We start from the raw sequence: 25085 nt of genomic DNA, 5'->3' as shown, positions 1-25085 counted from the left end.
GATTTAAACTTGTGCTTGCCATCACTCTACGTAGCTCCTGGAATCATTTAACTTCTCTGAGTCTCAGATTCTTTATTTATAAAGTTGGGTTAACTTCCACTTACCTTAAGGTTATGATGAGCATTTAAGAAGAATGAACATAAAGCACCAAGGAAAGCATACATAAGGGATTCTAACTATTCCTAGCCCTTCACCATCCTTCACAAAAATCCCTACAAAAAAGATTTTTTTAAATTTAAAAACTAGGATGAAGTAAGTCATCTTATGTTAGATTCAAAGTCATGTGATCACAGTTAGCTCTTTTTAAGAATTTTATTCAGAATACCTACATGTAGAAGTTAGCATAATTTTACAGATTAGAAAAATTCAATTCTTTTGTCTCTGCAAACATTTATAATAGGTTATTAGGAATAACAGATTAGAAATGTGATACATTACAAAACAGTTGCCTATGACTATCTGTACATCTACTATGCACCTTAGGGAAAGGATTTGACAGTGTGCTGTACTTACACTGCAGATAACATACTTTTATTCTATTATACAAAACTGACCAGTGGTAGTGTTTGAATTTATAAATGGCCATTCAACAGTATATTTAACTTAGATGTATATTTAGCATGCTAAAAAGTGAAAAAATTTTCAACTGAAGTTCTGTGGCTCATCAGTTCAAATGTTTCATGGCATTTTTAAAATAAATTTCAATATTATAATAGTAAAATAATTTTACATGATAAATGCAAAAAGATAATATTTTCTAAACATTTTAGAAAGTATATTCACATTCATTTTGTCATGGGTTTCTTGTGGCTCTTCTAAATATGTTAATCATATGAAGGAGACACTGGTCTTATACAATTTTAACAGTCCATCTTCAATTAAAAACTGTAACAAAACAAACAGTATGTTAAAGAGTCACAAAAAGTAACTTAAATATACTAAATTCACACACTGTATGTAAACAAAATGAAACCAAATTACATAATAGTGGCAGATTACACATTTTAAAGAATTTCTTTATCCATGTAGTCAAATGAGATAGAAGTTGAAATGTAAACTTACTGATTTGTATGGTGTTACCCCTTATTGTTTCAAATTGGAAAATTTGGTATAAATGCTAATATTAGTATTTTATTTCTGTACATTTAACATAATTCAAAATAATCTACAGCATCATGTATGGCTCATCAATATTGCCATCATCACTGTATATCAACCCAAAAAAACCCCAAAATATATTCATTACTCATCAGAAATGCTAAACACTGGAAAAAAGGGAATTTTATACATTTATTTTCTTAAATATTTGACTAAGATATTCTTCAAAAAGTTAAAACTGCCTTCTACAGAATTTTGTGTATATGGCACAAGTTGACACCCAAAACAGTGTGAATTCCATCAAAAAGGCACTGTTTACAATACTCAGAATACTCTGACACGTCTACTTCAATGATATCTGAGAGTGAATATATTTGAAATAGTTAAATAGACAAACCCTTATAAAAGTACAGCATTACTGTTTATACTAGAGCTATATAAAAGGAAATAAAATGACACAGAGAAATGACCCTTTATGACAAGTAAGCCTATAAACACTTTGAATTATACTGGAGAGTTCTGTAACACAAAAATAACAAAAAGTATTTTGTTAAAGGCACAAAAGCGTGAATACTAAATGAGTGTTGTATTTTACAAGGCCAACTTTTTCAATGGAATGGTGACAAAGACTACACTGTACCTTTACAAGTGATACAAAAAAGTACTAACATGAAATACAAATAAAATATCTATTGCTGAAAATTACTTGTTTTACATGCCCTATTTACTGTCTATTCCTGGGCCAGCTACACCCCACTAAGTGGTAGATAATTGAAGGCATAGTACATTTAATAACCAAAACAAATGCAAATGTCAATAATTATTACTATCTAAAATTTCCTGTGAAAAAATAAAATTTTTGATCAAATGAAAAAAAGTGGTCATAAGATCTTAAATCCTAGAAATTGTTATGAGATTCTCAGAAAATTGGGAACTGTGATCACAATTTTTATGAATCCATGTTTTAAGGAATATTAATTTCAGGTAGAGAACATTCAAAGTCAATTACATATATGGCTACATACAAAGTTAATTATGTGTTTTCAAGGATTCACATTCTAAGCTTAGTATAAGCACTGATCTAAAACTAAGCCACCAATTCCTGAGTTTTGTGTTCAGTTCACAGAAAGGAACTCATACAACTAAAAGCATAAGAAGACCATCGATTAGATATATGCTTTCAGTGTATAAGAAACAGTCATGAGTAACCCTGCTCTTTTTCATGAAATAGTTTTTGACTCGAGTAAAGAACCTAAAACATTGCCTTAAAAAAAGAAAATAATTACCTTTCCAGTCCTAGAAGATACCTATACAAATAAAACACTATTTAGACCACATGAAAATAATATACAAGTAGGTAAGATTAAAACCCCAAAGTGGGGTTATCAACAAAAAATTTAAAATAAGTTTTCAGGGTTTAATGATGAAATGATTTTTGTGATCAGCCAATCATCTTATATATGATATAAATACTAATTTAAACCATAAAAAGGATCAAATTGTACAATATTTACAAAATATCATCTATCAATGAATAGGCCATTGAGCATACAACATTGGTAACAGAAAGTAAGGACAAAAATTATATTGACAAGTATGAAATACCAAGAGATCCAACCTGTTCTGTGTAGTCATATTATACCTATACTTACACCAGGTGTAGGCATATCTTATTTATATTTCAGTTAATTAAAAAAATGTTTTTGCATGAACATATGGAATACAGCATTATTTTGCCAAAACTACATGGGAAATGGCTCTTTTTAAAACCTAAGGCTACTTAAGATAGCTATATTAGGGGGAAAAAAGCAGGCTCTTTTTCATCACTTTCCATTTTTGCAATTTAGCAATCATTCCTTGATTTTGTATTTATCATGGCATAAACAGTTGATTGTAATCTTGCTAGTGTCTCACATCTCTTCTTAATCAAAGGCAAATGTAGCCAGAAGTTATTATTTTATTTTTATTAATAGCCATTTTGAAATCTATACTTTCAGGATTCTGAGACCTATCTTAGGAAAACATGTTCATAAGCTTAACTACATTTGCAAAAATTGCTTCTGAGGAATGTAAATATTTATGAAAAAAGTAAAAATATTACCCCCCAAATTAGGAAAATGTTTGCCTGAGCCTGAACAAAAAAAATCTTCAATAATTGTGGTTTTATCACAGAATGAAGCTGCTCAGAGGAAGAGAATAAGGAATTAAACTTCAGAACTTGATGCTCTTCTTAAATGCTCAACTTATTGCACACTTTAAAGAAACCAATTTTAATGTACATGTAAATGCTACCACACAAAGTGTCCTTTCTTATCGCCTTTCTCTCTTTTGGCTTTTGAAATAAAATATTGGCTGTAATTTTTTCTATTCTATTTGTTCACTGAACACACTGGGATTTAAATGAAAGCTAAAGTACGTGTTTCATAATGAAAGAAACATAAATTATCAGAATTTCATATGCCCTATAAACATCTCCAGAATTTGGCATATGCTATTGGACCAATGGAGTTACAAAAAACAAAAATAAGAAAAAAGAACAGCAATAAATTTTGACCAGACTTTTTTAAGCAAGTGCTTAAGGTGGTATTGTATAGGTATAAGAAAAGACATAATGAACAGATCCAAATAGCTGCATACCAATTCTTTATATTGATATACACACATACACTTATACTTTTATCTACAAATATTAAATTCTAGGGGTTAAAAAAAATCACGTGTAAACTTTTAAAAAAGCAATTTTCCATCTTGTCTCTCTCAGTACATCAATTTTGACTACAATTTGTTCTTGCTATTTCTAAGAAGACAATTGATCTGGGTGCTTTGGAAATGATTTTTTTTTTTTTAACAGGACCATGTTTTGAACTACTGATGTCTATTATGCCATCATTTCCCATTCTGTAATTCCTTATGGATAAGTCTTGTGCCTGTTTTATCAAGAAAATAGGCTGCTATATATATTTCATAAGAATGTTAATGCTATATCTCAGAACATACTACAGAATACAAAGACTACTGTCAGATATACGTAAGACACAATTGTGTATACATGTGGATTTATCATACTCACATGTAAACACATTGTCACAAAAGCTAGAAATGTTCTGGCACTTAACACATAGCTCACTTTAATAACCAATATTTCTTATTTCAGATTAAGAATAAAATGTATGAAAGGTCAACACCTCTACATTTATCTCTAAGATTTTTGTTTTAGAAATATTGTGACGTTTTAATAAAGACCAAAGCAACTTGAACATTTGGTCCCAGGCCAAATCTGATCATTCCAGGTCATTGATTCAACTGTAAGGAACTTCTACTTGAACATGAAGTTTATTATAACTTGAAGCAAAATCAGGAGGAAAATGATGAAGTAGTCTTTTTGTTGCAGAAAATAATCCGTGGCAGGTGTGCTTGAAACTAAATGATTTCGAAGAGCCATAATATTTCTACAAAAATAAGAAACAATAAATTTTATAATTACATGTCAAAAGTGTTAGCAGAGAACTCACAATTTGATATATGAGTCTTATTAGAAAAGTCTTAGTTAACCAAACAATTACATTATCTAAAGTAACTAGTTCAATCAATTATGACTACCTAAACAGGAAGCTGATTACTCTACATGAAGCCATTTTTAGGTCTTGTCTAAATCTACATTCCATGTTTTACCGAAAATATTACTCAGTGATGTTCATCAAACATAATGTTAAAACTTGATGATATAAAAATCTATCATCTTTCTCTCAGTGTTTTTAAAACAAAAATTATACCTTTTAAGTTAGCCCATTAAGGTTCTTTTACCTTTACTTTAGGGAAGATAGAAATAGAGTTGTAGAAAAATGTTAAATTCTCCAGGAAAAAATAATACAATAGATTTCATGACATTCCTAACCTGAAAAATGCTACACAGGCACTTCATATACTAACAAAATGTTAACTTAGTCATGAAATGAGCTTATGCCATCCTCATGCTATCCTAAATGCTTTTGGCTAAAAACACAGAAAAACTGGTTAGTGAAGACACCCCACCCCACTCTCACCCCAACTTCTTCTATTAATGTGTTTTACCAGTATAGAGAAAGAAAGGAAGCAAATGAACAGGTAGGCTCATTAATTTATAAATCTAATTAAACTAGGAAACAAAAATTTTATATAAGGGCTGATGACACCAAGACGCAGAAGACAAGCCCCCTTCTGTAAAAGCGCTCATGGTCCGGGGGAGCAGTGGGGGCAAGGTCAGCAGACACACACAGTAACAACTCTGTAGTCTAGTAAATGCTCAAAAGCATTATGTATGGAGAACTGTATAAGAATGACAAGATTAATAACTACAGGGCATGGTGAGTAATGAGAAATGTTAGTAAAAGGGTGGTATTTGAATTATATTCTGAAGGATAAACAGGGATTTTCTTAATGGGCAGGGTAGGAGGAAGAACAATTCAGTGTTGGCAAAGCTCCAAAAGACACAGCACAGTGTACCCTGGAGATGTGAGGAGCTTCATTCATAGAACTAGAACATGGGACAGGTGTAGGGGAATGGCAGAAGATGAGGCTGCAAATGAAAACAGCAACTAAATGTAAGCTGTAAGATCACTAAGAGAAAAATCACCTTAAAAAAAAAAATTCTCTGACACAGCAATGGGAGGCAACCAGTCTGCACTCATGCTAGCTTAGCAATGGAGCAGGAACGATCAGGACCCTTCCCCCTCCAAGGAGCCTTCCTACATGTTAATGACCTTGTGCTGCTGGATCAGGAGAGGTGTGTAGGAAGAAGAGTCTGGAACTATAAAAACAGCACTCAAAGGTCTCAGGCTATTTAACCATTGCTATGAAGTATTTCCGTATTTCAACAACTGATGCACTCCAATTAAAAATCAGCCACATAGAAAGGGACGGCAGAAAACTTTGTTAGTCGACTTTCTCAGAAACCACCCCACTTTCACACCTAACCCAGCTATATTTCTAGTATGCTACAGCAGTAAGATTCTTTTTTTTTTTTTTTAAAGATTTTATTTATTTATTTGACAGGCAGAGATCACAAGTAGGCAGAGAGGCAGGCAGAGAGAGAGAGAAAGGGAAGCAGGCTCCCTGCTAAGCAGAGAGCCCGATGCGGGGCTCGATCCCAGGACCCTGAGACCATGACCTGAGCCGAAGGCAGAGACTTAACCCACTGAGCCACCCAGGCGCCTGTACAGCAGTAAGATTCTAATTCTACCCTCACAGATGAGAAAAAAACCACCACTTTCCCCCCATGTTTTAGTGGTGAAGGAATTTCATAAGCGTTAGTCATCAGGCAATAGAAGCCAAGGTTCTATTTTGGCCCAACAATGTTATAAAACTGTAAAGTTTGCATATAATTTCCTATATAACAGGATTCTTAACTATTCCTCTAGACTTAAGTGAACAGCCACTGTCCATATATTACCTTTTAATTTCTTCCTGTGTTTGTTTTATAGATTCAATGGAATTTTGAATGTCTCCCAGTTCTATCCCTTTCTTTCTTCTTGTATTTGGTTTTACTGACTGAGCTGAAAAGACATTTGGAATGAAATTGGTGAAAACAGCGACCACATTTAATTATAAACAATTTACATTTCAGGTTAATGATTCTTGTACAGTAAAATTTTCCTAGGCATTACTTTTATGACTTAGAGAGTAACGTATTAATACTCTGCATTTTTAAAGTTTCAATCATATCACTTCAAAACTAGAAAACTACAAATATGTTTAAAGTAACCACAAATTAGTTACATTTTAGATGGCATCAGTTTTTTAAAACTTATTAAAATAGACAAGAATAATTCATTAAAAATACATGTATACCTTTTCTATACATTTTTACTGTCGACCAGTACACTGTATTTTTTCCCCCATCAAGCCTTATATCCATTCCTTCCTTTCTGTTTTTGTTCAGATCTTAACCTCTCTCCACGTCTCAGCTTTCTCATTTGTAAAATAGGAATAACAATAACGCCACACAACCTTCACATGGTAATAGTACAATGTATTATATCTAGCCTGGCGCATATTAAGTACTCAGTGAATGTCAGCTAATAAATTACAGGTAAATAGTGGAGTGTGTAAAAGAGTGAATTAGGGAACCAAAATATCTGTATATATTACATATACATACTGCCTTACAGGATATGTGACCCTGAGCAGGTAAATCTGTGTCTCAATTTCCTTTTCTGTAAAATGGGAACAAAATAGTATAACTAATACTGCCCCCTCTAGCACACCAGTACCCTGTGACTCATATTTTTAAACTTTTATTGATTTTATTCCTCTTTTACACTGGAAATCTTGCCCCCCAACCACACCCCTCAAGCCTAGATTGCTATAATCCATTAGAAATCCTAATAATTCATCAGGGTTCCTCTAAGAACTTTCCTCAAACTGAATTCAGCTCCCTTTCCCTTAAACTGTTACTTGTTGTCTACTAACTTCCTGGCATTCATCATTTATTCACCTCTAGTGTAATCTCTGTAAAAATAAGCTACCCAGCTTAGTGTGAGCTTAGTAGAGAACTACAGCTTTATTTTCTCAGATATTACCCGAATCCTTTCTTGATTATATCTCAGTGTAATTCAAGACATTTTACACATTATCTGACTTGAACAAGAATGGCATACTATTTAATTTAGTCCATAATTTTGATATAGTTATATTTTTACTTGTCTGTAACTTCTAAACACTACAAGAATTTATTCTAAAAATGGAAAACGTTTTTTGAAGCATGGAAATGAGTTCAAAGCTCAAAAATTGCTTCCTGCATTGAATCTAGGAAACCATCAACAATTTTTCAGAAGCTAACAAGACATAAGAATTAGTACTACAGTGCGGTTCTTAATTTTCATGTTCTCTCTTACCTTTCCCTTGTGACCTGGTCTTGAAATTTATCTATAACCTAAAATAGCTTTTTTTGCAAACCACCTCTGTCTCCAAACTCCTACATTAACTTCTTGATTTAAATACGATAAATACTTTTCATATATTAAACATAATATAGTAATATCCCCCACCTTTTTTTACAATAATATCCTTTTAAAAGTTTAGTGAATAGTCTGTAGTAAATACTTTTACCTTCACTTCCAGATGAGTCCTGGATATCAGGTTCTGGGGAAGAATAGCCTTTTGCCACTTTCTTCTGTTGCCTGGTTGGCTTGTGTTTCATTTTTGGGACACTAACCTGAAAAAGAACCCATGCTATGTGAATTTGCAATGAATTTTTAAATTAAAGATCAATGTTGTACAACTGTCAAAACTATCTATTCATGGGTGCAGTACACTGAAATAAAAACAGAGATGAAATAGTCTAATTAAAACTTAACAAGATGTGGGATGCCTGGGTGGCTCAGTTGGTTAAGCAGCTGCCTTCAGCTCAGGTCATGATCCCAGCATCCTGGGATCGAGTCCCACATCGGGCTCCTTGCTTGGCAGGGAGCCTGCTTCTCCCTCTGCCTCTGCCTGCCACTCTGCCTGTGCTCTCTCTAGCTCCTCTCTCTCTGACAAATAAATAAATACAATCTTTAAATTAAAAAAAAAACTTAACAAGATGTGATACACTTAGACAATCAAATTATTAAATTATAACAAGAAACATTAATTTGGCACAAACAACAAAAAAATTTTAAAAAATATGCAATGAAGAGTTTCTCTTCACTCCTGAACTCTACCAACAAAAATACTATTACTTTGTATATCCTTCAAGAGACATTTCTATACACACAAAAAAATGAATATAGACTCCCCCCATACTTCTAACTGCACCAGTCAATATCTCTAGTTCAATGTCAAATAAAAGTGTTCTTTTTCAATTGTATTTATCTTGTTCTCAACATTAGAAACATTCTCTTGAATAATGCTGGGTTTCCCATAAAATTATTCACTTACTTTTAATAATATCTGGATAATGTAGAAGGCATCTTTTTTTTTTTTAAGTTTTATTTGAGAGAGACAGTGTGTGCGTTAGTAAGCACAAGCAGGGGGAGGGGCAGTGGGAGAGGGAGAAGCAGACTTCCACTGAGGAGGGAGCCTGACATAGGACTCAATCCCAGAACTCTGAGATCATGACCTAAGATGAAGACAGACACTTAACCAACTAAGCCACCCAGATGCTCTGTTGCAGAGCATGATTTAAACTTTCAGAAAGTAACAACAAAACAAAACAAAAAAAATAAAAAACAAAACAAAACAACTTATAGAAAGTATTTGAATGCATGCACAAGATTCAGAAGTATATCAAATGATCAACTAAGACTAAATTTTTCTTAAAATAATGTACTTTAGACTCTATTAATAGGCTTGCAATTTTGGAGGTCAATCCTAAGGTTAAAAACTCAAATTCAAGAGAAGAAACTAGAATCAAAAGGGTAAGGTAATTTATCTGTTTAGAAAAACTGGGAACCAGTCATCATAACTCCTAGATTCTATTAATACTATTCTAAATAGGAATCATCCATCAATTACCTATTCTTTTGCAAAATCTTATTCAAAAGACTGAAATTCAAATACAAGTTCTATAATTTTATTACAGAAAATAAGTAATGAGCAGATAGGTTCTAGATTCAGCCTTAACTATGCCCTACTTCAAGTCATAGGGACTGATCATTATAGGATTAGAATCCAAATCCACATTCTTAGAGTAGTTCAAACTGGAGACTGATAAAGACTGGTGAGAAGTATTTAAAATGACAAAGGGAGTCAGCAATTGATCTCTCAGTAAATTCCACCTTTGGGAGGAAATACAGATGCCCTGTCTCTATCATGCTAACATTGTTAAAGGAAGAAAAAAAATTTTTAATGTTTTAAAATTTATTTTTTTAAAATTTATTATTAAGAGAGGGAGGGAAGGAGGGAGAGTGGGGAGAGAGAGGAGAAAGAGAGAGAGAGAAATCTTAGGAAGGCTCCATGCCTAGCATGGAGTCCGATTCAGGGCTTGATCTCACAACCCTGAGATCATGACTTGAGCCAAAATCAAAAGTCAAATGGTTAAATGACTAAGCCACCCAGGCACCCCTAAAATGTTTTATAATTTCTAAATAGTGATACCATGTATGTTTACAGATATACATATATATATAATAAATTTTTCCATCTTAGTCATTTTTAAATGTACAATTCAGTAGTATTAAGTAGATTCACAGTATTGTGCAAATGTCACAGCTACTTCTAAAACATTTTCATCATCCCAAAGAGAGACTAATAATTAAGCAACAACTTCCCATTCTCTCTTCCCCTCAGTCCAGTAGCCTCTTTTTCACTTTATTCTATTTTTGAGCTCCAGAATTTGGTTCCTTTGTATAATTTCTCTATTGATATTCTAATTTTGTTTATGTATCTTTTTCTTGGTTTTCTTTAGTTCTTTGTTCTTGTTCCCATTTAACTCTGTGGGCACATTTGAGACAACTGTTCTAAAAACTCTGTCTGCTGAGTCTGATGTCTGGATTTCATCAGGGATGGTTTCTGTCAATTTATTCTGTTCCTTTCAATGGGTCATGCTTCCACGCTTTTTTGTATGCCTTGTTATTCTTTTTTTTTTTTTTTTTAAAGATTTTATTTATTGGGACGCCTGGGTGGCTCAGTTGGTTAGGCGGCTGCCTTCGGCTCAGGTCATGATCCCAGCGTCCTGGGATCGAGTCCCACATCGGGCTCCTGCTTGGCAGGGAGCCTGCTTCTCCCTCTGCCTCTGCCTGCCACTCTGCCTGTGCTTGCTCTTGCTTCTCTCTCTATGTCAAATAAATAAATAAAATATATAAAAAAAAAAAGATTTTATTTATTTATTTAACAGAGAGATAACAAGCAGGCAGAGAGGCAGGCAGGCAGAGAGGAGGAAGCAGGCTCCCTGCTGAGCAGAGAGCCCGATGCAGGGCTCAATTCCAGGACCGAGATCATGACCTGAGCCGAAGGCAGCGGCTTAACCCACTGAGCCACCCAGGCACCCCTGCCTTGTTATTCTTTATGGAAAACCGGAATCTGATTGTTATAATGTGGTAATTCAGGAAATCATATTCTCCACCTTCCCCAGGGCTTGCTGTCTTCTGGACTGATGAAAGCTACAGTACTCCATTTGTTCAGTGAAGTCTCTAAATTATTTTTGCAAATACTGTATTCCTTGTTCATGGTTACTGAACTCTGTTCCTTAGTTTGTGTTCAGCTAGCATTTTGACAGAAGCTTCCTTGAACACCAGTAGCTAAACAAACAAAAACAAAAACAACCACAAAAAAAAACAAAACAAAACAAAACAACTCTCCCAGCCTTAGCAGACTGGCTCTGTGTAACGGCTCTCTTTCAACACTAAGTCAGGCTTGCACATGTCTTTTTTGAGCAAAAGCATTTTGCCTTGGACATTTCCATGGTTTTCTAAAATCCCTGATTCCCTAATTTCCCAAAAAGATTCTTTCCCTAGCTTTTGTTTCTGGCCTTCCACAGTCTATTGTTTTGTTTCAGTGGTATCTTTTGCCCTAGGACTTGGCAGGCTGTCAGATGGCTCACAGTAATTCCAAGCAATGCCTTCAGCCTTTGTGCTGGAGCTCTGAGTTAGTGACAACAGGCATCCTTCAGGTAGCCGCCAGAGAGGTTACAACAGACAAACACAATTTGTGAATAAGGTCTGCTCTGCTCCCTCTGGAACCACGTCTCACACTGGGAATCTGGGGACCCTTCAAGACTACCAGTACACCCATGAGGAGTTAGGGTAAGGATAAATAAAAATGCCATAAAGCTTTCCTATGGCTTTGAGGTCACCTGTCTTGATTTAGCATTCACTTTGTTGCTGCAAACTTCTGACTATTTTCCATAGTTTTGGAAAATTTGGTTCAGATCATTTTTGCTTGCTTTTTTGTTTCTTTAAAGTGACAAGGGCTTAGAGCTGCCTACTCTGCCATTTTGCTGACCCCAAATTTTAAATTTTGAAGCCAAGTTTTAAACATTGGTGGCCAAAGATACTAAGAGTTTTAAAAATGTGTATGCCTATGTGTGCCTGGGTGGCACACTTGGTTAAGAGTCCAACTCCTGGTTCTGGCTTAGGTTGTGATCTCCCAAGTTGTGGGATCAAGCCGTGAGTCAGGTACTATGCTCAGGGAGGAATCTCTCCCCCTCTGCCTTGCTCATTTTCTTCTTCTAAAACAAACAAACAAATAAATAAATCTTTAAAAGAAAAATTTGCATGCCTAGCAGGTCTTGTTACTTTTTTATTACATACCATTGGAGTGCGATGTTTTACTTTGGTCTGGATAACACCATCTTTTTCAAACTGTATCATATCATTAAGTGGATCCCATGGTCTAGTACTGAAAAAATGAAAAAAAAAATCCCACTTGTTTAATAGCTAAACAAAACACTCAAATACTTTGCCAAAAATGTATTCTATAAATAGATTTACATTAACAATTATGAACCTAGCTGTAAGATTAAGATTTGTCATATCTAATCTTCTGATCCTCAGCTTATTTTGTAGACTACTTTCATGGGGTCAAATTTATAATGAATGGAACATCAAGTTTAAAAATCTCATACTAATTTATATATGTGGCCTAATGAAAAACTACTTCAACTAACAGTAAAAATTACAGAAATAAAGGCAAAAAACTACGTTGGTATATTGTTTGTAATATACTCTTTTTAATTACTTACTCTGCAAACTTGTAATGCCACTCCCCCGTGAGTGAATCAAGCTCAAATAACTTGCATATCCATTCTTCACTTTTTGTTTTCCGGTCTCTGGCAGCTTGCCTTTGAGCTTCTTCTAAAACATACTTCTCCTGAGTAGCTTCCGTTTGGTCTTTAGCATTTATGGCTCGAGTTACCCGCTGCCAGAGTCTAATACATTTGCAAAAACAGCAATAAAGAGCAAGAGAAAATCAAATCTACATAGAATAGACTTGAATCCCCTTGAGAAAAAATGGTACCCATGTGGATTTTGGGCTTTGAAAAAGCTTATGCTCACAGGCATCAGAATGTGTCAAGAGATAAAAAGTGGTGCCTTGAGTAGAGAGATCACAGTGGAGACAAATTTTTTTTCTCACCAGGAGAGAGAGATTACCTGGGTTCTTAAACATATGGCAATGAATGGTGCTGACCCAAGATGATAAGAATATAATGAAGCCTCAAGAATCTATATTTTTAAGCTCCCTGGATGATTCTTATCAGTTTAAGATTCACTGGCTTCAAAGATCCAATACTGTAATGCATGCTTCTCAACCTTGGATGCACGAATCATCAGGAACTTTTAGAATCAAAACCTTGGGGGTAGGCCCAAGTATTGGTTTTTAAAACGTTTTCCAGGTGATTTTGATGTGTAGCCAGTGTTGAGAACCAATGATATAACAGAAAAGACTGAGGTGAAATCTTTTCCCCTACTAAAGTTTAGTTTAGTTTTTTTTTTAAAGGTTAGTTTTTTTTATAAGACAAATAAAAATATACTATCTATATTCCATCTACCTAGGAAGACAGCATGTTGTGACTGAAAGAACACAAGCTTTGGAATCAGAGTTGGGATGAATTCTTGGCTGGTGAGCTAAAAGTTACTTATCCTAAGACTCATTTCCTCATCTTTAAAATATGTTAAATTAGATTCACACCTCAAAAATTGCTGTATGCCTTGGCAAAGCTTCACTCTTGATAGAGAGCATCATGTGGTTATAGCTGAAACAATTTTTAGAACTGGTACATACATATTCTTCCATTTTTGACAACCTCAATTTTGAATGTAGAAGGAAAGTACACAGAAATGAATCCTCATGACAATGAGATATGAGAATGATATGCATATGAAAACATGTGGTGAGAGCTAAATTGTTTAAAGTACCTGGTAAAGTGTCTCTTACATAGAAAACTTCTAACAAAGAAATATATAATAAGAATAGAACTGGGCAATACTTAAACAATATTTTTGGTTCAAAAGTATAAGAGATCAGCAAGAATTTCACAACTTAAGAACAGAAACTATCCTGGTAATTATTACCCAACTAATGTAAGTCCTCTAGAAGCCCGCATATCCTGTGACATAATTCTTTTATTTTGAAAACCAAGAGTAATTAGTCCCATGATTTTATACAAAGAGAACATAAGTTTATTATTTTTGTTTTTAATAGGCCCTAGGGCAGATAAGAAGAGAAAGGAAAAAATGGGAAGCTTTAGTTTAGAACTGCAGAAAACCACTATGTTTTGTATATTTATTTGACATTCACATATATCAAAAAAAAGTCCTAACACATCCCAAAAATGTTAAATTATTTTGCTAAATTAAAATGTGACTGAAAACTGACAGAGAAAAGTGTCCATACTATTGAGGGACTAAAAAACACTCTTCAATATTCATGACATTAGCTGACAAATGGTATACTTACTTCTCTGATTCAAAATCCCCCTGCTCTTCAAATTTTACAGTGTGCCTTATTAATCTCCACTGCTTAATGTCTGGTGTTGGATTCCAGAAAACCTCTGAATTATCAGTCTTTTTGTCATTAATAAAAACTTCACTATCCTACATTTAAAGAAATTAAAAATTAATGTAGAGAATTTTCATTATTTAAAAAGGATTATTTAGTATAACAATATAATAATACTTTCTTCCTGATGTAATCCCACAGTTAAACACATTTTAAAAACAAATACAACTAGCACTTTTCTAAAGGTCCCAAATCTCGTCATTTTATAAAATCATTAAATATGTAATACTAGTCATTTAAAAAATTTCAACACACAAAAAGCTCATGAGATTTCACAAGTTTTACTTAATAAACAAATTTCAAACAATTACTTGCAAAAACCTCAACAACCATTTCAGAACTGTCAAAGTAGAGCACAGTATTTTTGCTAGAACTACAACGAGATGCTGTTGACTATCTATGTACTCAATATATACAAAAACCTCAACGAGCTTTTCTTAGCATTAAAAATTTTAGCACAATCTTAGAAATTTCATTTCTTTAAAAATATATTTTTATCTTTTTTCCAAATGATTTTTGGGTAGAAGTAAACTTTTAAAATTACAGAGCATATGTGGCCTCTTGATTGAGTCTCTAGATCCAATTTCATTTTCTCATCACACTTCTCATCATTTTCTGCTTATTACAATGTAGAAAATAGCATATACTCCGTGTTCACAGAGACTGCATCTAGCCAGTACCATGATATATCCTTCTCATTCATTTAAGCTCCTCTTAACAAAATTACATAAATGTGAATTTACGTCAGTAGAGAAAGAAAGAAAAACCATTGCTCTCAAATACCACTGTATCCTTTCCATGTTCCTCAAAAGGAAATGTAACTCTAACTGGAAATGCCTCTTTCTTCGAGGTGAGAGGCAGAATACTGCTCTGAGTAGAAGCACAGCCCTGGAGCCAGAGAGCATGGGCTGGAATATTGCTCCATCATTTTGAGAGCAAATTAAATTCTCTGTGCCTCAGTGTCCTCCTCTGTAAAACAGAGATAGTTAACAGAACCCACCTCATACAATTATTTAGTATTAAATGAATTAATAAGAGTAACATTTTTAGACAGTGCAGTACATTTTAAGTGGTAAGTGTTAGCTATTTTTATTGAATTAAAGTTTTGGAAAGATAAAGTATTACATGAAACTAAATACTGTTGATAACAGTTCAATGACAAAATATTTGTTAAGCTGAAGCTTATGTTGAATAGTGATGATGCTTTTAGCAATGGAATAAGTGAACTTATAAAATATTATTTTTATTTTTTTTCACAGAATAAAATTCTTTTTCTAAAGCTAAAATACAAAAATACTTACCCAATGGCCTTCCAAAGTAGCTAGGACTTCTTTTCCCAATTTAAGTTTCCCTGATATTTGATTAACACAGTCACTACTACCTAGAAATGGCTTTTAAAAGAGAAAAATGTTAAGAAATATTTTGCTTTTAACTTATATTTATATATAATGTAGACAAAAAAGAATGAAAGATGTAATTGTATAGTTACAGTGCTACTGAAGGCAAAAAGGGAGAAATTTTAGTCAGAAATGTTCCATGAAAAGAAATTGGAATTTGTGGGGGAAAAAAGGTAAAAACAGAGTGTGTGAAGTCCAAATAAACGTAGTGAGAAAGGTCACAAATGATGACTCATGCCCCCTGTGCTTTCTTCCGACTCAACTCTGGTCCATCAATGTTGTAGTCTATTTAAATAATAGTCAGTGGACTTGAGGGACTTAATTCATCTATTAGAATAGCCCTTCCTTCAAAACAATAATAAAATAATAATTAATCAAAAAATCCTCCAAAAATCAAATTAGAAGAAATACACTTTGAGTTATTATATTGCCTTACTGATGTCTCTTATCAGTAACAAAATTTTGATGTTCCAATCTAGCCCTTAAAGGTGTCAGAAATTACTTAAGACATCTTTAGTCATTATTTTCAGATATCATTATCAGCATACAAGCAAAAAATCTGCTAAGATTAAAAAAAAAAAAGGACACTGCACCAAATAATACTGAAGAGACACTTTTTATCAGAACAAAGCTGCTGATTAGTCACTGGATCAGTTGGATATCAAAATAGAAGAAATTTAGTAACAAATATTAAACAGTTCATAGAAATATTCTTATCTGAACATATGTATTGTCCTAAACCAATAACTGCCACAATGAAAAGGTCTTAAATTTCCCTTCCACTTAGAGGAAAACAAAATTTTCAAAATACAGCCATCTTCCCATTGAAAAGTGGGGTCTACATCCTTTCCCCTTGAATTTGGGTGGGCTTAGAACTCTTCAATTAACAGAAAATGGTGGAAGTGATATAATTTGATTTTTCTGCAACCAGGTCATGGATGGCAATGCAGCTTCCACCTTGCTCACAAGAACACTGGCACTTGGAACCATGAGCTCCCAAGTATGAAGTCTGACTACCCTGAAGCTACTGTGCTGTGAGGAAGCCAAGCCACATGGAAGGGCCATACATACAGGTGTTCAGATCAGCAGTCCTAGTCTTTAAGTTGTCTCTAACCCATGCACTAGACATGTAAGTGATGAGCCTTCAAATGATCTCAGCCCCAGCTGCTGATTCACTCACAACCTGCAAGTCTTCCTGAGGCCCCAAACATTATGTGGCAGAGATAAGCCATCCACAATATACTCTGTCCAAGTTCCCTACTGATAGGCTCCTTACTGTTAGAACCCCCACAGATCAGAGAAAGGTTGTTTTTAAGGCTGTGAGTTTGAGTAAATTGTTAGGCAGAAACAGTAACCAATACAACTCTTAGTGTATAGAACTTTAGCTCAAGTTGATACCTACCTTTGTGGTATCTGTAAAGAAATGCTTTAATTTACTGAAAAATTTCTATCCATTTACTTCATATACTTCAAGTCTCATAAAATACCAACAGTTTTATTAATTAAAATCAATAAACAAAAAATGAAGGCCTTCTGTTGATTTGGATCTGCCAAAGCTGCCCTCTGATGAATTCTGGGTTCTTAAATTTATTTTTTAAGGAGGTAAACTGTGCTCTTTGTTCAATAGCTATAGCACAGATCCTCTTTAATTAGGTGACACCTTCTATCTGTACTAACCTTTAGTTTGAATTCAAGTATTGCACTGTATCCAGTTTTTTGACATGTAATATTGACTATGCCACCAAGCTCCAATGTCATTGTGCCATAAAGAATTCCTAAAGAAAACAAAATAAAACAATTTTGACAAAAGGTTCAAGAGAGATGCTGGCTAATAATAACAAGCAAAACTTTACAATCTACTCTCCTTCTAGGAGAAACCCGTAATTCAGGGGTATTTTGTCCCACCCAATAACAATCTGTCACATACACAGAGTTGTTTCCGTGGGACTTAAATAGGTAACAGAGGATACAATTATTTGCAGATTCCACTCCATTTGTAGATCCAATTATTTGCAAATTCAAATTTTCACTAAAACATGTTAGCAATTCCAAAATAAATACTCACAGCACTTTTGTAGTCCTTCATGTATATGCACAGAGTCGTGAAAAATTTGAGTTGTCCTATGGGCAAATTGCCAGCTGAGGCTGAACAAGGTTAACAGTGCCTTCTGGTTTCATCCCTCATTTGGTAAACAAGTGCCTTTTTTGCGGTATTTTTAAGAGCCACATTTTTCACAGTTTGGTGATTTTTGTTGGTAATTTTACAGTTTAAAATGACCTCCAAATATAGTGCTAAAATGCTGTCTAGCATTCCTAAGCATAGAAGGTTATAATGTACCTTATGGAGAAAATGTGTGTCAAAGCTTGGTTCAGGCATGAGTTAGAGTGCTGTTTGGCTGTTAGTTTAATGTTACTGAATCAATAATATAAAATAAGGTGTCTTTAAATAGAAACAAGGTTAGATATTGATTGGTTGATGAAAGGTGACTCAAAGTAACCTAATTTTGTGTTTGCCGTAGGGGCAATGGTTTAGTATTCATTAAAATGTGTTTGTGGTAACTTTACAGAACGTAAGTACTGCTAATCACAAGAATTAACTGTAGAAGTAAGACAAACATGTAAAAAAAAAATCCCTCAAGATAGGTTCTGTGGCTAAAAGTTGAGAAAATTCATTTAACTTAAAGTTTTTTTTTTTTTTTTAAGATTTTATTTATTTATTTGACAGACAGAGATCACAAGTAGGCAGAGAGAGATAGGAGGAAGCAGACTCTCTGCTGAGCAGAGAGCCGGATGTGGGGCTCGATCCCAGGATCTGGGATCATGACCTAAGCCGAAGGCAGAGGCTTTAACCCACTGAGCCACCCAGGCGCCCCAACTTAGTTAAAGTTTAAGAGTGTGTGTGTGCAAGACTTGTTCTTGGACTAAACTGTTAAGGGAGCTTTTAATATGCAAATGCATAATGTTAATTTCCAAGAAGGAAGAGACTATACGATGTGTCTCATACTTAATTGGTTATGGAACTCACTTTGTTTTTGTTTTGTTTTTAAATTTAATTTCCTTTCAATGTAACAGAATTCATTGTTTATGCACCACACCCAGTGCTCCATGCAATACATGCCCTCTATAATACCCACCACCAGGCTCCCCCAACCTCCCACCCCTGCCCCTTCAAAACCCTCAGGTTGTTTTTCAGAGTCCATAGTCTCTCATGGTTCATCTCCCCTTTCAGTTTCCCTCAACTCCCTTCTCCTCTCCATCTCCCTATGCCCACCATGCTATTTGTTATGCTCCACAAATAAGCGAAACCATATGATAACTGACTCTCTCTGCTTGACTTATTTCACGCAGCATAATCTCTTCCAGTCCCTAATGGAACTCACTTTGTAAAACTATTTGTGAAATTAACGATTTGAGGAGAACATCATAGAAAATACACAAGGGTAAAAAACAATCATTATTTCCTATGCTCATCCATGACGGGTTATATTCTAAATGATAAAGATTTTAAAATATACTTATCAATTTAGTTCATAATTTCAGATATTTCACTTCATGCCTATTTCAAGAACCACACAGGAAGCTCTAAGAATTATCTAGCCTGAGGCCACAGGTGGCCACTCTTATACTTCAAACAAGGTAAGTCCATGTTACAGTGGATGGGAGTAAACAAGCCTGGAGTTGAGTCTCAGCGTTCTCACTGGTTTGGCCTTAGATAAGATACTTAACCCTCTCAGTTTTTACATCTGTGAAATGAGGCCACATTAAATAATCTATGTTTTCATGAATCAGTTCCTAAAAGAGGATAATCATTACTCAAAAAAATTATTTTTCAAAAATGGTTTGCAGGGAAGCCTGGGTAGCTTAGTCAGCTAAGTGTCTGCCTTTGGCTTAGGTCATGATCCCAGAGTCCTGGGCTCAAAGACCGCATCAGGCTCTTCTCCCCCACCTCTGCCTGCCACTCTCCCAGTTTGTGCTCATGCTCTCTCTGACAAATAAATAAAATCTTAAAAAAAAAAAAAAAAAGTGGGTTGCAAAGGATTATACAGATAATGACCAAACTGAGTGTTGAAGCTGATGCCATACAGCTTAATAGTGTAGGTTACAGAGATCTTGACTCTGCAACATCCTAGCTGTTTGATCTCAGGCAAATTAACCTCTGATATGCCTCAATTTCCACATTCATAAAAGAGACAATATTACCTACTTTATAGGGCTGCTGAAATGATTAAATGAGTTTGTAAATGTAAGGTGCACAGAATGGCTGGGTCCCTGGTCTGTCGTAAATGATAGTATCTTTATCTGTGTCTTGAATAATGGGGAAAAGTATAATACATTAGTTTTTAAGAAATTGCCAAGTGAAGATAAAATTTTTTAAAGGAGTTAGCATACTGAAAAGAAGCAAATTAACATTTTAAAAAGAGGTGGAGGTGCAAGAAAACGATAATCATTTTTAATAAGATTCTGAAATAACGGGCAGTTTTAAATTTTAAATTTCAAATTTTAAAACCTGTACATTAGGTAAATGGAATTCCATTATTATAACTCAGTCTTTTCCAACCAAAGTATGTGTCATAGAAGTCTGTTGTAGGTGAATTCACCACAGAAACATTCGGTAGATGACAGCAATAATCTTAAATATCTATAAATCAAGGACATTTTCAAACAAAAGGCTGACTCCCTCAATCACAAAACACAACAAATTACAGCCATGTACATTTACTTAAAAAAGGTTTATAGAGTATCTAACTCAAGTATGGAAAACACTTACCTTTACAATGAGCATATGGCATTGTCATGACATAATCTTCACCTCTATTCAAGAAAGTTAATCGTGCTTCTCCTTCTAATATTGCAGATAATGAGTTTCCTAGAATAAATATCATATATTAAATTTCAGAAAACTAATGCAACCAATTAAAAATAAACAAAATATATTTAGGACACCTACCATACATCTACAGTGGACTATCTTAAAAATGTCTCAATCTCAGTGTGCCCAAATGTGTATTTGTTATTTTATATCCCAAACATATGTGATCCACATTCCTAGTCTTACAAAATGAGTACTTTTAAAAGGTACAGTTACATGCTTATTATGTTATGTTACTTTATATGAGGCTCTTAAAAATCTTAAACACATAGAACATACAATAAACAAAACACTGTTTTATGGTATGGCTTAATAACATATCTGTGTTTGAATAAAAACATTATTTCTTACCTGTATATTACATAGTTAAGTCCCAAGCTTTCAGTATTTAAAACTGACATAATAATATTACAGATAATTTGAAAAAAGAAAACATAAGCATAACCCATCAAAATGCAATTGTTGATAAAATTCCATGGTATTATCTTCTAGCTTCTCTCCCATGTTTATTTTTCTTCCCCCACCATCAGTTTTACTGAGGCAAAATTTACATATAATATGTGACCTACTCTGATATTTCATTACTCTTGGTAATTGTATACAGTCATGCAACCATCATCACACAATTATGATACAGAACTTTGTCATCACCCCAAAAAGCTCCCCCTTGCTTCTAGGTAGTCAATCCTTTCTTCCAGGCCCAGGAAACCACTGGTTTGGTTTTTGTCACTATAGTTTTACCTATTCTAGAATTTATACAGATGGCATCACAGAATATGCAGTTTATTGTGTTTGACTTCTTTTACACAGCAAAATGTTTTTCACATTCATCCATGCTGTTGTATCAACATTTCATGCCACTGTAACAATTTTCAAAATCTAATATATGAACATAGTATAACTATGTTCTTAAATCTTTAATTTTCCTCAGCAATGCTTCGTAGTTTTTCAGTGTTTACAAGTTTTACGCATTTTTTATTTCTAAATATTTTATTTTCCCACATACTACTGTAATTGAAGATATTTTTTAAACTTCATTCTGTAAGTGTTCATTTTTAGTATATAGAAATACAATTGGCTTTTGTATTTTGACCTTGTATCCACCAACCTTATTAAATTCATTTATCAGTTCTAGTAGTTTTTTTGTATATTCCTGAGGGTGTGTTGGCTATGAGTTCTAATACAATTTTGTACAGAAGTAGTGAGAGTGAACATTTTTGCTTTGTACCTGATCTTAAGTAAAAATTACTTAGTTTTCACCTTAAGAGTATGAAATTGGCTATATATTTTTCACAGATATCTTTTTAGTCCTAGTTTGTTGAGGGCTTTTATCATAAATGAGTGTTGAAAGTTGTCATATGCTTTTTCTGCATTTTAAAAAATGATACGGTTTTCCTTCATTCAATTAATATGAACTACACTGATTTTCAATGTTATACCAACATTGTACCTCCAAGAGAAACTCCCCTTGATAAACTGATCATGATATATATCTTTTTAACATATCCTTTTATGTGTGTGTACCTCCCTTTATATATACTGATTTGTTACTAATTTTGTAAAGATTTTTACGTATACATTCATGAGAGACGATGATCTATAGTTTCTTTGTACTGTATGGTCTTGGGATTAGGATATAATGTAGGTCTCATAAAATGAGTTGAGAAATGTTTCTTTCTTTTTTCTGTAAAATGTTCAGTGGTTTTGTTTTTTGGAGTTTTTTTGGTATTATTTTTCTTTAAATATTTAGAAGAACGTAAGACATCTGAAATTGGAGTCTATGTTTGTTTCGTTTTTTTTTATTTTTTTTTTTCAAGATTTTTATTTATTTACTGGACAGAAAGACACAGTGAGAGAGGGAATACAAGCAGTGGGAATGCGAGAGGGAAAAGCAGGCTTCCTGCCAAGCAGGGAGCCCGATGCAGGGCTCGATCCTAGGACCCTGGGATCATGACCTGAGCCGAAGGCAGACGCCCAATGACTACGCCACCCAGGTGCCCCTGTTTTGTTTTTTTAAATACTACCTTCCAGAAAAGGGGGCAAAGTTAGAGACAAGGAGAACTCACCATAGAACTTAGACTTAGCCAGGATACTACCACTAAGGCAAAATCCATCCTTTCGGTTACTAACATAAAAGGCAGATATTGGTGGATGATGGGACACCTATTGAACACAGGAAAAAATGTAAATATAATAACATAAGCATATTATTGTGTTATTATCAAAAGCTCAAGTCTTAAAAGTATACTCTAATAAGAAGCAATGTTTGTTAAGTGGTAAAATTAAACATTGGTGATTACAGTAACAAGCCTCCAAGATATCTCCCAAGGAAACCACTTCATGGTATTCACAACATTAGGTGGACTCCTTTTACACTGTACCAAAGTTACTTTGTGTAAAAGTGACATATGTCACTTCTGAAATTAAGTTATAATACACGATCCATTTTGGTCTCTCGCTCTCTCAGATCATTAGCTCTGAGAAGCCAGCTTCCATGTTGTGAACAATCCCATGGAGAAACCTATGTGGAAAGGAACTGAGTGTTCTTGTTAAAAGACATGTGATGAGCTTAGAAGTGAAATCTTCCAACTCAGGTTAAGTCTTCAGATAATTACAAAGCTGGCTGACACCTTCACTGCACTCTCATGAGAGACCCTGAGCCAGAACCATCCAGCTAAGCAGCTCTCAGATTCCTAAACTTCATTATAGAAGCTAATAAATGCTTGTTGTTTTAAGCCATTAAGTTTTGGCAGTCATTGATTATATAAGCAATGGATAACTAATACAGTGGCTACTCTTCAAATGGATTACAAAATAGGCAACAGGAAACAAAAGCTTTGACAAATATGTTACTTTAGTAATCTAACACACACACACACACACACACACACACACACACACACACATCCCCCTTATGTTTTCTGAAATGAGTCAAAGCTAAAATCAAACTCTTTTCAAGCTTCTCAATTTAGTGAGGAATTATAGTAAACTAAAATACAAGGTGATATAATAATTTTTAAAAAATTAATACACAGATAAAATGTCTCCACTTGAGAGGTATATCAAAATCTCTAGGGAAAAGAGGAAGGTTTTTCATATGACACATAATCTTCATCCTTCTTACACTCTAGGTGAGAATAATTACAGTAAGTTGTCATTGTTATTGAGAAAAAAATGTTGTATTACTCAGGACCAGGGGCAAAGGAGGATGAGGGGAAAAGATTGAGAATCATGAATATGAATGTATGTAAGTCTAAATTAATGAAAGGTTAAAACTAAGAAATATTTCTGACTGCTAAGAAATATTTCTGTACTATGCATACAACAAAAAGAGAAGTTTATAGGGAGGGTATTCCTTAAAGGAGCTGATAATTCAATTAGGAAGTAAACAGTCTGAAAAAGTTAAACAGTGTGTTAAAAATAACAGCTTAATGGATAATCAAAAAAAATAATACAAAAGACTGAGAAGCTAGAAATCACTGGGAGATACAGTCACTGGGATCATGAAAGAGGAGCAGGTCAGGGTTGGTTTAGATGGAGAACAGCTGAGAAAAAATACTGGAATGGGAGAATTAAATTATAAAATAACGAGACAAAAAAGTACAAGATCAGGTTGTCTAATTATGAATGCAGAGGTCTGATTACTATAGAGGCTTCAGAAAGGCATCTAATTTGAGATTAATTTAGGAAGATAAGGAAGACCTTGAATGCCAGAGAAATGGGTGTAAATCTGATTTAGGAACTAGGAAACCACTGGACAATTTTGGTCATAAAGGAAACAAAATCTGGTTGTGGGTAGGGGGAGGCACAGAAAAACAAGATTTTTTGGTCATAGGCTTCCATGACCATAATAGTAATACTTACAAATAAGATATTTAGTAGTATTCAGTACTAAAAGGTTAAATGCTTAACTAAATGTTCACTAGTAAGAAAGATTAAGCAACAGTGAATTTACTGAGTTAATATTCTTTATTAAAATATTCCAATAACTTCCAAACCAGTTTTGTTTCTGTAACATGCACTTCTAATACCTGTTCAGCAATATAAAAAGTTTTGCTGTTCGTTCTAGGATGAATCCACAAACAACGGAAAGTTTCACCAAGTATAGGATTATAAGGTTTCTTCAGTCCCTGGTAAAAAAAATAAAAATAAAAATAAAAAAATAAAAAAAAATACAAGTTTCAAAAATACAAATCTGAAAGACTCAAAATAGTTTAAACTAGTCAAAATGGATTTAGCAGTGTCATCTGGGATTTATCCATATA

General features: G+C 34.0%; 1 protein-coding gene across 8 annotated transcripts in view; it reads right to left on the bottom strand.

The window, feature by feature from the left end:
* Positions 1-298: 298 nt before the first annotated feature.
* Positions 299-25085, bottom strand: part of LOC111142002 (oxysterol binding protein like 8) — a 159825-nt gene continuing 135038 nt past the window's right edge. For all 8 annotated transcript variants that reach the window (XM_022494921.1, XM_022494922.1, XM_022494923.1 and 5 more), the window contains 11 exons: positions 24852-24950; positions 22887-22983; positions 20719-20817; positions 17628-17725; positions 15855-15944; positions 14452-14588; positions 12737-12922; positions 12306-12393; positions 8185-8290; positions 6527-6629; positions 299-4547 (listed from right to left, as the gene is read on the bottom strand). In XM_022494921.1, coding sequence (XP_022350629.1) covers positions 4415-4547; positions 6527-6629; positions 8185-8290; positions 12306-12393; positions 12737-12922; positions 14452-14588; positions 15855-15944; positions 17628-17725; positions 20719-20817; positions 22887-22983; positions 24852-24950 — 1236 coding nt within the window. In that variant the 3' untranslated portion in view covers positions 299-4414. The remainder of the gene's footprint in view (positions 4548-6526; positions 6630-8184; positions 8291-12305; positions 12394-12736; positions 12923-14451; positions 14589-15854; positions 15945-17627; positions 17726-20718; positions 20818-22886; positions 22984-24851; positions 24951-25085) is intronic.

Source organism: Enhydra lutris, unplaced genomic scaffold (assembly GCF_002288905.1).
Source record: "Enhydra lutris kenyoni isolate GAN:26980312 unplaced genomic scaffold, ASM228890v2 scaffoldscaffold7, whole genome shotgun sequence".
In the NCBI taxonomy this organism is placed as follows: domain Eukaryota; kingdom Metazoa; phylum Chordata; class Mammalia; order Carnivora; family Mustelidae; genus Enhydra; species Enhydra lutris.
This window is presented reverse-complemented; position numbering and strand designations above follow the sequence as displayed.